Genomic DNA, 13,810 nt, shown 5'->3' with positions numbered 1-13,810 from the left:
GTAATGTACAGTATGTGAAAAATAATGTTTTTTGAACCTTAAACCGCATAAACACATTTCATTACACCAAATACACAAAATAATGTTCTTTTTAGCAGCATCATATGACCCCTTTAAATGAAATTTATTTCTGTGATGCAAAGTTGAATTTTCAAGAAAAATAATGTTTTTTGAACCTTAAACCGCATAAACACATTTCATTACACCAAATACACAACATAATGTTCTTTTTAGCAGCATCATATGACCCCTTTAAAGTTAAATTTATTTCTGTGATGCAAAGCTGAATATTCAGCATCATTACTCTAGTCTTGAGTGTCACATGATTCTTCAGAAATCATTCAAATATGCTGATTTGCTGCTCAAGAAACATTTCTTATTATTATCAATGTTGAAAACAGTTATGCTGCTACATATTTTTGTGGAAATGGTGATACTTTCCTTTTTGATGAAAAAAGTTCAAATGATCATCATTTATTTGAAATAGAAATCTTTTGTAACATTATAAATGCCTCATCATTACTCTAGTCTTGAGTGTCACATGATTCTTCAGAAATCATTCAAATATGCTGATTTGCTGCTCAAGAAACATTTCTTATTATTATCAATGTTGAAAACAGTTATGCTGCTACATATTTTTGTGGAAATGGTGATACTTTCCTTTTTGATGAAAAAAGTTCAAATGATCATCATTTATTTGAAATAGAAATCTTTTGTAACATTATAAATGCCTTTACTGTCACTTTTGATCAATTTATTGCATTCTTGCTGAATAAAGGTAGCTTATCAATTTCTTAAAAAAAATAAATAAAACTTTCTGACCCCAGACATGAGTCTATATTTAGCTTCACATTTTGTATTTAAAGGGTTAGTTCACCCAAAAATGAAAATGCTGGCGCTACAGGATGATGTGGAGGAGATGAATTGTTGAAGTAGTTTTTTTTTTCTTTCGCGTACAAAAAGTATTCTCGTAGCTTTGTAAAATTACGGTTGAACCACTGATGTCACATGGATTATTTTACCGATCTCCTTGCTACGTTTCTGGACTTGGGAACATTTCAGTTGCGTTGCTGTCTATGGAGGGTCTGAGAGCTCTCAGATTCCATCAAAAATATCTTAATTTGTGTTCCGAAGATGAACGAAGGTCTTACGGGTTTGAAACGACATGACGGTGAGTAATTAATGACAGAATTTTCATTTTTGGGTGCACTATCCCTTTAAACGTCAACTACTAAAACACTCTCATAAGTCACATGAGAACAGTGTGATCTCAGATGTAATGTATATTGCTCTGAGTCATGTTATTGTTAATGAGTTTCTTCCTGTGTACAGTGTTAACCATCACGTCTGCTGCTCAGCACGGGCTGCGTGTGTTGAACGTGCTTTCCCAACACTGTCTGTGCATCTAGGGAAGAGAGCATGGCACAAATGAGAGTAAAACAGGTCAAAAGTATCTGATGCAGTCTTGTCCTCAGAGTCACAACCTCTACAGCACGTCTACAGTGAGTCCTGTTACCCAACATACCCCTCACCTCATACGCAAGCAGCCTCGCAGGGACACAGCAGTGATGATTTTTACTCCATTTTAAGGATGTGCTGCAGTTGGGATGTTACTGAAAGTGAAAGGTCAGCATGTTTGCTGTTTACAAACGCAAAATCACCGAAATCTGAAATAATATAGCCCGATTCTAAAGAAAAAGCTATTTCAATAACCTAAATGATTCATGCTGTCACATATTGTGTTTAGCATACTAAGTTATAACAAAGAAAGCTCATAATTGCGTAGCCTTAATGTTCATTCTTAATTGTCATAAATTTAAAAATAAAATAATAAGAATAAAACATGTTAAAATATATTTTATATGAAATATAATCACAGTGAAATGTGTTTTGATTAAATTTAAAAAATGCAGTTTAATGTAATATTATTACATTACATTTTTTTATTTGAAGGACATTTTTGTTTACTTTTGAAGCACTTAAGAACATTCTTAATGCAAAATCATTGACCAATATGATTAATGTTGGCATAAATTGCATGTTTTGCTTTTGAACTGCTGCTAACTTTGCATATAATGCACAAAGAGTTTAATTAATAATACAGCATAAATACAGCATTATACCATTGCAGTCTTAATGTTAATTTTAATTTGTGATAAAGAAAAACATTTAAATAAAATATAAAGATAATAAAATAGTAAGAATAAAGCATATTTAAAAAACAATTTATTATATTCAAATATATTCAAATAAAAAGATGCCGTTTTTAAAAAAATTTAAAATTAAAAACAAAGTTAAATAAATAATATAGCATAAATACAGCATTATACTGTTGCAGAGTCTTAATGTTAATTTTTGTGATAAATATAAAAATTACAAATAAAGATAAAAAAAATAGTAAGAATAAAACATTAAAATATATTTAATATAAAATTAAATTATATTGAAATTTATAACATTTAAAAAATTCAGTTCATTGTAATAATAAAAGATTTCAAACCCTTCTTGATGCAAAATCATTGACTCATAGTGTTTAGAACCTGTTTCTGAAAAATAAATAAATACAGCATAAATACAGCATTATAAGGTTTTTGTGATCAATATAAAAATTAAACATTAAATTAAAATCTAAAATGATAAAATATGAATAAAAGAAAAAGAATAAAACCGTAAAACATGTTTCACATAAAACATTTAAATTTATATATTTTTTATATTTTTAATATTCTTGTAAAAAAAAAACACTTTTCCCTTTTAGACTTGCACTCTATTCATTTGCTACTTGTCTTCTTTGAGAGAAAAAAACTAACTCTTGCTTTCTAACCTATTTGTATTCTATCTGTTTTCTTTTCATTTATTATACAATTAACAAAAGGAAAAAAGACCTCTAACACTAGCTTGCTCTTTTTTCTTTCTATTCTATCTGTTTTCTTTTTATTTATTATATTATTTAAAAAACCCTTGCTATGTGTACAGCATTAAGCTAACTGAGACTTGTTATAGCACTTGCTTATTATTGCTCTTTTGTTGATTTTGATTACTTCCGTTGTCCTCATTAGTAAGTCGCTTTAGATAAAAGTGTCTGCTAAATGACTAAATGTAAGTAAAATATAATTATATTTAAATGGATTTTATTACATTTTTAAAAATGCAGCTCTGCTGCAATATTAATATTTAACTTTTTTTATTTGAAGGACATTTTGCTTTCATTCATCAGGTTTGTTAATGTAGGAGCATGGGCAGAGGGCAGTGGAGTAAAGGTCATTACAGCCAATGATGTGGCGGCTCTTATCATAGTCTAATTTCCTCTCTAAAAACAACAAACTGTAGGAACTTACCTTAACGTTATAGTTTTCTGACAGTAAATGACATGCATTTTTATTTCCCTTTACTTACTAAGGTACAACAGTAATGCTATTTTTAATTGCACATTGTACTAAAGAAAAACTGTCCTTTTTGGACATGCACCAATACTATTCTCTTCATTGAAATATCCTGAATTAACATATTTATTTGTGGTATATGAATATAGTAAATGTTCATTATCATGGTATATATAAAAGTAAAGTGCATTTTTGCAGTTGAATGTTTTTTTATTGCTCACATGTCTGTGTTTACATGTCATATCATCTGCCTTCATCTGGACAAATGAGTATTTGTTGTTAAACATCACTCGGTAAAGTGTTTTACCTCTCCTTATCACACCATAAAACTGATCTGTGAACTTTGAGTTTAGTATTAACCATCACAGCTGGGTCATCAAGTCCTCACTGCTTCAGTCTGTTTATACACGATCTTCCCGTACAGTGTGTTTTATGGTGATCAAGAGACACATCTCCTCGTTGTCTTTGTGAAACTTGGCAGACAGGTTTCATCATTCGCCAGCAGCCCTGCAGTCATTCACCGCTCACATGAAGCAACTTGGACAAAAGTTGCATCTCCTCTCCAGCCTCATGAATATTCATGTATAGTGGATGTGGATAGAGGACCGCTGGCCTTAAAAAGACAGAGCGTCTGAACCTCCAACACCCCCTGAAACTCTGAGGATAAACCTTAACAAGGACTTATTAGGTTCTTCAACGTTTTACAAGTGAGTACATTTTTTCTTATTTATTTATATATATATATATATATATATATATTATTTTCTGCTTTGACGCTGTAAAATTTGACATACACTTTAAGAATGCTTGCAATTTAAACTGTAAAATACTATTATAATGCTATTGTTAGTTATTATTTATTATGTTATTTATTATTTGTCTTACTCTAAATGGTGAAAAATTGTAATAGATATAATGGACTTTTTAATTTTACAGAAAAAACACTGTTAAATGTATTTTACAATTTTTTTTAAAAGTGAATAAGTCAGAGCTCACATTTAAAAGTTTTTCAGTGAAAAATAAAAAAATACATGGTGTTCAATTAATAAAACTGTTACATCTTATATATTTTATTTACCAGTGCTATTTTAGTATCATCGAGATACAGTTGTTATTAATATTTTGAATCAGTTTTTGTCATGTTTTATTTTTAATTTTTAAAGTTTTAGTAACTTAAGCTGTGTTTTTAGTAGTTTTGTTGTTGTTTTTATATATGTTTATATTATATGGAGATATGTGCTTATATAAACATTTATTTATATGTCAGTTTTAGTACATCAGGTTAAATTAAAATGAGAAATGGTTTAACATTTTTAACATTTATTTTATTTCAAGTAATGATTGTTTTGTTAAATGGTTTTGATTAAAGTTTCAGTTTTAGTAACTATAAAAACCCTGCTATTTATCTCTGAAAAAATACTCCACGGCAGCATGTTCCTGTTCTTATAAATGCACAATGTAAAAAATATTTGAATTAAATATCCCTTGAATGAATTATACCCATTTAATCCCTTGAATTAAATATTTGAATTAAATACGAACAGTATTTCATGTTGTTTTTAAGATTATGCTTCTTACCGGCACTGTTTACTACAATAATTTAGTTAATTTGATCATATATTCATATCGTGACCTTTGATTTTTTTTTCTTTCACAGACGTAACTGCAACTAATATGGACGCTATGCATGAGCTCATCCCTTTTGTTAAGGAAATGCTGAGTGCCGGTCCCTCCAAGGGCTCTCTGAAGGTCTATCTAGTGGGCGGCACGTTCGCCGTCCTGGGAATGGTGAGCGGCGTGGTCCAGGTGGCCTGTTCTCTCTTCCCTGACCACGAGGAGCCTGGCTTTGAGATGCTGAAGGTGCGGGAGCTCATACCGGTGAAGGAGCAGGTCCAGGAGCCACAAACCAGCATCCCTGAAGATGACGAGATGGATGCGGCGATGGAGGCCAAGGTTGTTGTTAAACATCACTCGGTAAAGTGTTTTACCTCTCCTTATCACACCATAAAACTGATCTGTGAACTTTGAGTTTAGTATTAACCATCACAGCTGGGTCATCAAGTCCTCACTGCTTCAGTCTGTTTATACACGATCTTCCCGTACAGTGTGTTTTATGGTGATCAAGAGACACATCTCCTCGTTGTCTTTGTGAAACTTGGCAGACAGGTTTCATCATTCGCCAGCAGCCCTGCAGTCATTCACCGCTCACATGAAGCAACTTGGACAAAAGTTGCATCTCCTCTCCAGCCTCATGAATATTCATGTATAGTGGATGTGGATAGAGGACCGCTGGCCTTAAAAAGACAGAGCGTCTGAACCTCCAACACCCCCTGAAACTCTGAGGATAAACCTTAACAAGGACTTATTAGGTTCTTCAACGTTTTACAAGTGAGTACATTTTTTCTTATTTATTTATATATATATATATATATATATATATATTATTTTCTGCTTTGACGCTGTAAAATTTGACATACACTTTAAGAATGCTTGCAATTTAAACTGTAAAATACTATTATAATGCTATTGTTAGTTATTATTTATTATGTTATTTATTATTTGTCTTACTCTAAATGGTGAAAAATTGTAATAGATATAATGGACTTTTTAATTTTACAGAAAAAACACTGTTAAATGTATTTTACAATTTTTTTTAAAAGTGAATAAGTCAGAGCTCACATTTAAAAGTTTTTCAGTGAAAAATAAAAAAATACATGGTGTTCAATTAATAAAACTGTTACATCTTATATATTTTATTTACCAGTGCTATTTTAGTATCATCGAGATACAGTTGTTATTAATATTTTGAATCAGTTTTTGTCATGTTTTATTTTTAATTTTTAAAGTTTTAGTAACTTAAGCTGTGTTTTTAGTAGTTTTGTTGTTGTTTTTATATATGTTTATATTATATGGAGATATGTGCTTATATAAACATTTATTTATATGTCAGTTTTAGTACATCAGGTTAAATTAAAATGAGAAATGGTTTAACATTTTTAACATTTATTTTATTTCAAGTAATGATTGTTTTGTTAAATGGTTTTGATTAAAGTTTCAGTTTTAGTAACTATAAAAACCCTGCTATTTATCTCTGAAAAAATACTCCACGGCAGCATGTTCCTGTTCTTATAAATGCACAATGTAAAAAATATTTGAATTAAATATCCCTTGAATGAATTATACCCATTTAATCCCTTGAATTAAATATTTGAATTAAATACGAACAGTATTTCATGTTGTTTTTAAGATTATGCTTCTTACCGGCACTGTTTACTACAATAATTTAGTTAATTTGATCATATATTCATATCGTGACCTTTGATTTTTTTTTCTTTCACAGACGTAACTGCAACTAATATGGACGCTATGCATGAGCTCATCCCTTTTGTTAAGGAAATGCTGAGTGCCGGTCCCTCCAAGGGCTCTCTGAAGGTCTATCTAGTGGGCGGCACGTTCGCCGTCCTGGGAATGGTGAGCGGCGTGGTCCAGGTGGCCTGTTCTCTCTTCCCTGACCACGAGGAGCCTGACTTTGAGATGCTGAAGGTGCGGGAGCTCATACCGGTGAAGGAGCAGGTCCAGGAGCCACAAACCAGCATCCCTGAAGATGATGAGATGGATGCGGCGATGGAGGCCAAGGCTAAGGAACTGCCGGTGAACAGACAGAGGCGGATGAGTTTCAGAGCTCACGCTTCATAAGGCTCGTGCCCTGCTGCTGTTAATGCCTACGTGAAGAAAGTTGAGCCAGAATGAAGTTCTGCTTGTGAACTGACCCGTGAGGAACACGTCATGAGGAACCGTACGGACACAGTTATTGTACTGAGAGCTGCAGAGCAGCTGGGAGAGGGAAATAATGACTTGAAAGTTTACGACTGTTACGTATGTCTGTTTAGATGGTGTAATGATTTTTTATCAGATGATAACTATTTATAAAGGATGTATAAAAGTCATGTGTAGAGTGTGCTATCTTTTACTGCCATAAAATAAATACATGTTTGCTCAATCTCTGTCACTCAGTTGTAGATGATATTATGACTCCTAATCATGTCTTATTTTCTCAGTTGTGTTTTTGTGGAATTGATTTTCACATAAAGACAAATCTAATAAATCAAATCTTCTCCGTTTACTTTCTTTCAGAAAAAAGTGAAGTGATGGTGATTAAAATACACTAAAAAAGAAAAACAGTTTCTCATCCAAGTAGGAAAAGACGGCATTTAAAAAAAACGTTAATAATATTATTAATTATAGCTGGACTACGATTCAGAATTGAACTTATGATTCACATTCGTCAGATAATACATTTGTTTATTCTTTAAATGATCTTTTATATCTGTAAAAAAATGATTATATATCTTAATTCAATAGATTGCGATTAAATATATACTCAACACCAACAACAATAATAAATATTTATTTAATCAGTTAAATTCTAATTTTATTTTAAGGTTTTTCTTGCCACCCATAAAAAAAGAAAAAATAACAAATATTTCGAAAGCTTGTTACACTGTTTAAAGGTGATCCTATATGCATTAATTTACGTTGAGAAATTTTCTAATTTAAAACTTTTTTTTTTTTTACTGTTCGCGGTCGTGTCTTTTATTTTGGAAGTTGGTTCTTTAGGAAGTAAACAAACCCTGGGCAGCTCAGAGTGAGATTCAGAGTTTCTGTTCAGATTGTCGTTCAGTGTTTCTTACTGTCGTCTGATAATGTGAGTACAGTTGTGTGACACTTTAATCGTCTTTCCTCTTAAACAGACTTCCGCATTCTGTCGTTTAAACGCTGCCAAATCTGACAGATGTTTATTACAGCTAATCAAAAATGAACGAAACAAGCTAATTGTTTTCATTATTGTGATATTTGCCATGACTGTAATTTTTTTAAAGGGGACTCTTTGGAGTGTTACAAGCTGATTGTGCATAGATAAGATCCCTGAAGTTGCAAAGACTAAAGTCCCAAAACCAAAGAGATATTCTTTATCAAAGTTAAGACTCTGCCACGCCCCCCTAAAACGGCTCGTTCTAACACGCCCCCACATATCTACCTCACTATGTGGAAATATTTGCATAATGCCGCCCAAATGTGCACGCAAAGAAAGAAGGCGTGGTTTCAGTAACCGCAGTTAGTGTTGAAGCAGCATGTCAGGGAGACGCTGTGTGTTTCTAGGCGAAAGCAAAAGCACTTTATTTGGCCTTCCGAAAGTAGATGCATTAAGATTACTTACAACAGAACAGCAATGCATTTTATGGATGACCGTTTCATGAACCTAGGAGAGGAGGTCATTCTGACTTTGCTATGACAATCTGGCGCTTCTGAATCAGCTACTGTTTTGTTATTAGTTTAAGTATTTGCTATTGACTGTTCAAATGCGGAGTTTTGCACATCGTGTGTGTGTGTGCGCGAGCAAGAGAGAGAGAGAGAGAGAGAGAGAGAGAGAGAGAGAGAGAGAGAGCGAGCAAGACACATCACAGTGGAGTCAGCTGTCTTAACCGTGGCTTGTGTACTGCAAACACATACCAGCGTCATCACTGTGTCTGTCACGCGACTCTGTTCCTCTTTCGGGCTCTGTCTTTACATTTATTTTGAAAGATGAAGCTCGTGATTATGGTAAGGGGCGTTACATTTCCGACGAGTGCTTGCGGTGTTCGGCCAATCACAATGCACTGGGTCAGCTGGCCAATCAGAGCCGACTGCGCTTGTCGGAAGGAGGGACTTTGTAGAAAACGAAGCGTTTGAGAGAGGCGGGGCATAGAGGACCTACAATAATGTACAGTATATGAAAAAGAATGTGTTTTTTTAACATTAAAGCATGTCAACATTCTGTTACACCAAATAATAATCTTTAAAAAAGCATCATATGACCCCTTTAAAGAAAAAGAAAAGAAAAGAAAAAAATAATTTGGAAGCTGTTTACATCAATTGGATGAGAGATAATTTTTTTGTGATTTTACAGTATAATATTCACGTATTGATTATGATTTTACAGCCGTAATAACTTTAATACTTGAGGTATTCTAAAAGAAACTATGTTTACCATGCTCAATATTTGCTAGGATGAATAACAGTGGATATGCTTACTATTAAGTATTAGTCTGTTTATTATTAGTACGTATTAAAAAAAAATCAAACAACTGCAATGTTAATAATATTGTTATCATTATATTGAAAGTTTTTTTGGTTATAGGCACCACACAGAAAATTACAGAAATATTTTGCAAGCTGTTTGAATGTGAGCCTATATTCATTTATTATTAAATTATATTTGCAGAAAAAGTCATGCTAACCGTATTTACAACAATAGGCCTACATTTTTGTTAGGGTAAAAGCAGTCAATATCAAGATTGCAATTAAATAAATATATGACAAACAAATGCAATATAACAATAATAATAACATTATTATTATATCTAAAGTTATTTTGGGTTTAGGCACCACACACATCTAAAAAAGAAAGCTGACATCAGACATGTCAGACAGATATGTGATTCTGTTTTAATCTATTAAGAATTTACTGCACTTTTTATGTTTGTGTCATATTGAATGTTCATTTTAAGCAATTCCCCTTTTCATAACTGATTTGATGATGTTGGGATTCTTTTAGGTTACAGTTTTGTGTGTGTGACAGATAGACGTATGACACACTGTGTAGTACAGCAGCTCCATCATGTCAAGGAAACAGTCAGGAAAGCCCATAAAGGGAAACAGGAAGTGTGAATTAGAGAGGAAGCGAGACGAGAGAGCGGCCCGCCGGGCTCTGGCCAAAGACAGGAAGAACAGACCTCCAGGAGGAGATGATGGAGAGGAGTTTGTCAGCTTCTCCAACCAGCTTCAGGCTCTGGGGCTCAAACTCCGCGAGGTGCCTGGAGACGGGTATGTGTGGAGGATACAGATGACTGTCATATACAGACTGAGATCTTTAAGGAGTCAAGCTTCTGCTTCTCACGTTCTCCCGCAGGAACTGTTTGTTCCGGGCTCTTGGAGATCAGCTGGAGGGACATTCGCGAGGTCACCTGCGTCTGCGGCAGGAGACGGTACAGTACATGATGACACACAGCCAGGACTTCGAGCCCTTCGTTGAAGATGACATGCCATTCACAGAGCATTGTAAGAGAAGTCTCTAAAGTGTGTTTGTGTGTTGCCATAAATCCAAAAGAAACTGGACTAAAATAAACGGAAACTTCAACTTAAACCAGTCAGATTAACCTCACTGTTAATAGTTAATTAGTAGTGTTTGCGTAGTCAAGCATCACTATTAATGTTGCTCATACTTATATTTTGTCATACTTTTGTGCTACTGACATTTGACATGTTTTATTGTTAACTAAAACTATTAAGAAACATTTACATTAAATGAAATAAGATAAAACCCCCCTAAACTTATTTTAATTCAGTTAGTTTCCAAGGCAGCATTTCTCATTTTCGTTTAGTTTGTTCAGTTGACAATAATAAAATTACAATTAAAAAAAATATAAACTTAAATATACACATCGTTTTAGAATAATAAAACTGCCACACATCAGAATTACTCAAACTTAAAGATTAACATAAAAATGGAAAGTATAAAAATAAAAACTAATTCAAAATATGATATCAGTACTGTAATACTGTATTAATGATACTACAATAACACTGGAGCCTATAAACAACCAGAAAAAAATAAAAACAATTTTAGTTATAACTTGCAATAACAAAAATATGAAATAAACCAAATTGAAAAAACAAAAAAAAAACTAAACTAAACTAAACCTATTTTATTTTGGCCAGTTTCCAAGGCAGCATTTTTGTTGAGTTTCAGTTGAAGTTTAAGTTGAAAATAACTAAACTATAACTGAAATAAAAAAAATAACTAAATAGAAACATACTAATAACTAAACTAGACAAATAACTAAATAGACACACATATTTTTAAACTAATAAAACTGACAAAAACACAATTTAAAGAAGATTAAAATAAAAATAGTATATATATATATATATATACATAAAAATATATATATATTATTTAAAATACTAAAACCTAATTTGATATATGAAATATGATATCAGTACTTTAATGCTGTATTAATGATACTACAATAACACTGGAACCAGTAAACAACCAGAGAAAATGTAAAATATATATATAAAAACAATGTTAAAATGAAAAAAACATTTAGTTATTATATATGTATGTATATATATATATATATAAAATGAGTGCTGTTATCCAGCTATTCTAGTGTCTTTCTGCAGGAAAGCTCATGTCTTTGAAGAAATCTTTGTCGTTTTTCTTTTTCAGTGTCAAACCTCTCACAGCTGGGCACGTTTGCCGGTAACGACGCCATCGTGGCCTTCGCTCGCAGCCAGCAATTGAAAGTGGTTATTCATCAGCTGAACGCTCCATTGTGGGAGGTGATGGAGCATTTATGTCTTTGATTCATGTCATTCTAATGTGTGTTTCTATTAATGGTTTAATACATGCAGATAAATGGTACAGAGAAGCCTTCAAGCCGTGAGCTACACATCGCATATCGCTATGGAGACCATTATGACAGCGTCCGAAAGACTGGAGACAACTCTGAGAGTCCGGCACATCTGCGTATAGAGGTCTGTCCGGCTAAACATCAGTCACATACATGAACCACTTATTAGTTATTTCTGAAGGTAAATGTCTTCTTTTTTCTTTGGATAGAGTCTGAATAATTGCAGACGCTTTGGAGACGGTCAGAAGGAAAAGTCGAGAGGCGCCTCTCCCTCACGCTCTCACTCTGAAGACGAAGAGCTGATCTTGAGCATTCTCTGTGCCCATAGTCAGTCAATATTTAAATCACTGTAAATCAATTATCTTCACTCTCAATATGCTCTTCTCACCACTGTTTTGTGTCCGCAGGTCAATCAGACAATCTGTGTCAATCAAGGGCCACATCACAGACATGCCACAGTGATTGGTTGGAGTCTGAACTAAACAACCTATCATCACAGAGAGATTGTGCCTCAGGGACACAACCTTTATGTCAAGGCATGCAGGCAGAATGTAGTGAAAACACATCGTCAACAGAGGGCAGCATCTCACATAAACCCAAGGTGACATACGAGTGTTATTTTAGTATCATTGGGAAAATACTAGTTTTTATTAGTATTTTGAATTAGTTTTTAAATTTTTATATTTTCTGTTTTTATTTGAATAATTAATTAAATTAAAGTTTTAGTAATTTAGTAGTGTTTTTGTCATTTTAATGAGCTTTTATTAGATATCTTTACAAAAAAAAGTCTAGTTTTTATTACATTTTATTTCAGTTTTAGTTATCAAACTAAATGAAAATGAGAAATATTGCTTTGCTAACTAGCTGAAATAAAGTTTAAAAAAATTAATTAATTGAAATAAAGTAAATGAAAACTGACAAAATATATATATAAAAAACAAAATCTAATTTTATTTTAGTTAGTTAGTTTCCAAGGCAAAATTGATCATTTTTGTTTAGTTTCATTTTAAGTTTAAAATAATTAACAAAATTAAATGGAAAATAACTGAACTAAAACATAACAATAAAAAAATCTAACTAATTTAGATTTTAATTTTAAAGTCTTAGTGATTGTTGTTTTTGTCATTTCTATTAGTTTTTTAATCATTTTTAAAAAATATATAGTTTATATAGTTTCTATTGATCTTTATTTCTAAATGAAAAGCTCAGTTAAAGTTTATTTTATTTCAAGTAATTTTTTCATGGTTTTACTTTTAGCTAACTACAATAATCCTGGATGAAAAGTATAAAGTTTAATAATAATAAAGTTTTCTTGCCCCCCCCCCCCAGGAAAGGAAAGAGCAACAGCACCTAGAAAAGAAGAAACGTCAGGAGGAGAGACATAGACAGAAGGTTTTACAGGGCAGAGGGTCACATGATCAAAATCAGAACATACCTGAAGCCGTCACTCTTGTGCCAGCGCTCGGCACCCTGAGCATCTAGAGCAAACATGGGAAACTATTTTAGGTGGTCCGTACACTGTGTAATGATCTAGAAACTTAATAGTTTAAATGTACAGAAACTGTGTTGTATGATTGATGGTGCGTTTCTTTAGCACGAGGATGACGTCAAGATGCGTCGGGCTATAAGCTGTGCTTGAGATTGCTGGCGACTGCATTTTTGTACCGAACATGGTCAAATATTAACCCTCATTAATTTCAGTTGACTCATCTGAGCTCAGCCAAAGAACACTTGGAAAGGGAACCAAAATATTGAGAGGAGAAAGCGTTGAAGATTAATAATGGACCACTGTTTAAGCCTGTCAGTTCTGTTTCTACATTCAGTTTCTGCATTCGAGTGATCAGTGTTTTAATTTAGCGTTTTCAAACAGTTGGGCAACTTCATATTCTAAATTTTATAACAAAAAAAAATTACTGTGATGCAAAATTATTAATTTGAGAATGTATGCATTTTTAACAGTAACATAAAAAA

At 32.7% G+C, this 13,810-nt stretch overlaps 1 protein-coding gene across 1 annotated transcript; it reads left to right on the top strand.

The window, feature by feature from the left end:
• The first annotated feature begins 7,994 nt into the window (after positions 1-7,994).
• Positions 7,995-13,722, top strand: LOC107590495 (OTU domain-containing protein 3-like). Its single transcript, XM_016279248.1, has 8 exons — positions 7,995-8,088; positions 9,979-10,247; positions 10,333-10,481; positions 11,656-11,768; positions 11,841-11,963; positions 12,049-12,166; positions 12,247-12,440; positions 13,169-13,722. The coding sequence occupies exons 2-8, from the start codon at positions 10,042-10,044 to the stop codon at positions 13,319-13,321; spliced, it is 1,056 nt and encodes a 351-aa protein (XP_016134734.1). The 5' UTR covers positions 7,995-8,088; positions 9,979-10,041; the 3' UTR covers positions 13,322-13,722.
• Positions 13,723-13,810: the final 88 nt, after the last annotated feature.

Source organism: Sinocyclocheilus grahami, unplaced genomic scaffold (assembly GCF_001515645.1).
Source record: "Sinocyclocheilus grahami isolate Dianchi unplaced genomic scaffold, SAMN03320097.WGS_v1.1 scaffold128.1, whole genome shotgun sequence".
NCBI lineage: Eukaryota > Metazoa > Chordata > Actinopteri > Cypriniformes > Cyprinidae > Sinocyclocheilus > Sinocyclocheilus grahami.
The sequence above is the reverse complement of the archived record's forward strand: the minus strand, read 5'-3'. Positions and strand labels throughout refer to the sequence as shown.

Bases quoted from the DNA above. Each gene is read 5' to 3' on its own strand.
- LOC107590495 (XM_016279248.1), top strand. From the start codon at position 10,042: ATGTCAAGGAAACAGTCAGGAAAGCCCATAAAGGGAAACAGGAAGTGT. The intron at 11,769-11,840 runs GTGATGGAGCAT...TAATACATGCAG, and splicing joins TGAACGCTCCATTGTGGGAG to ATAAATGGTACAGAGAAGCC. The intron at 12,167-12,246 runs GTCAGTCAATAT...TTGTGTCCGCAG, and splicing joins GAGCATTCTCTGTGCCCATA to GTCAATCAGACAATCTGTGT.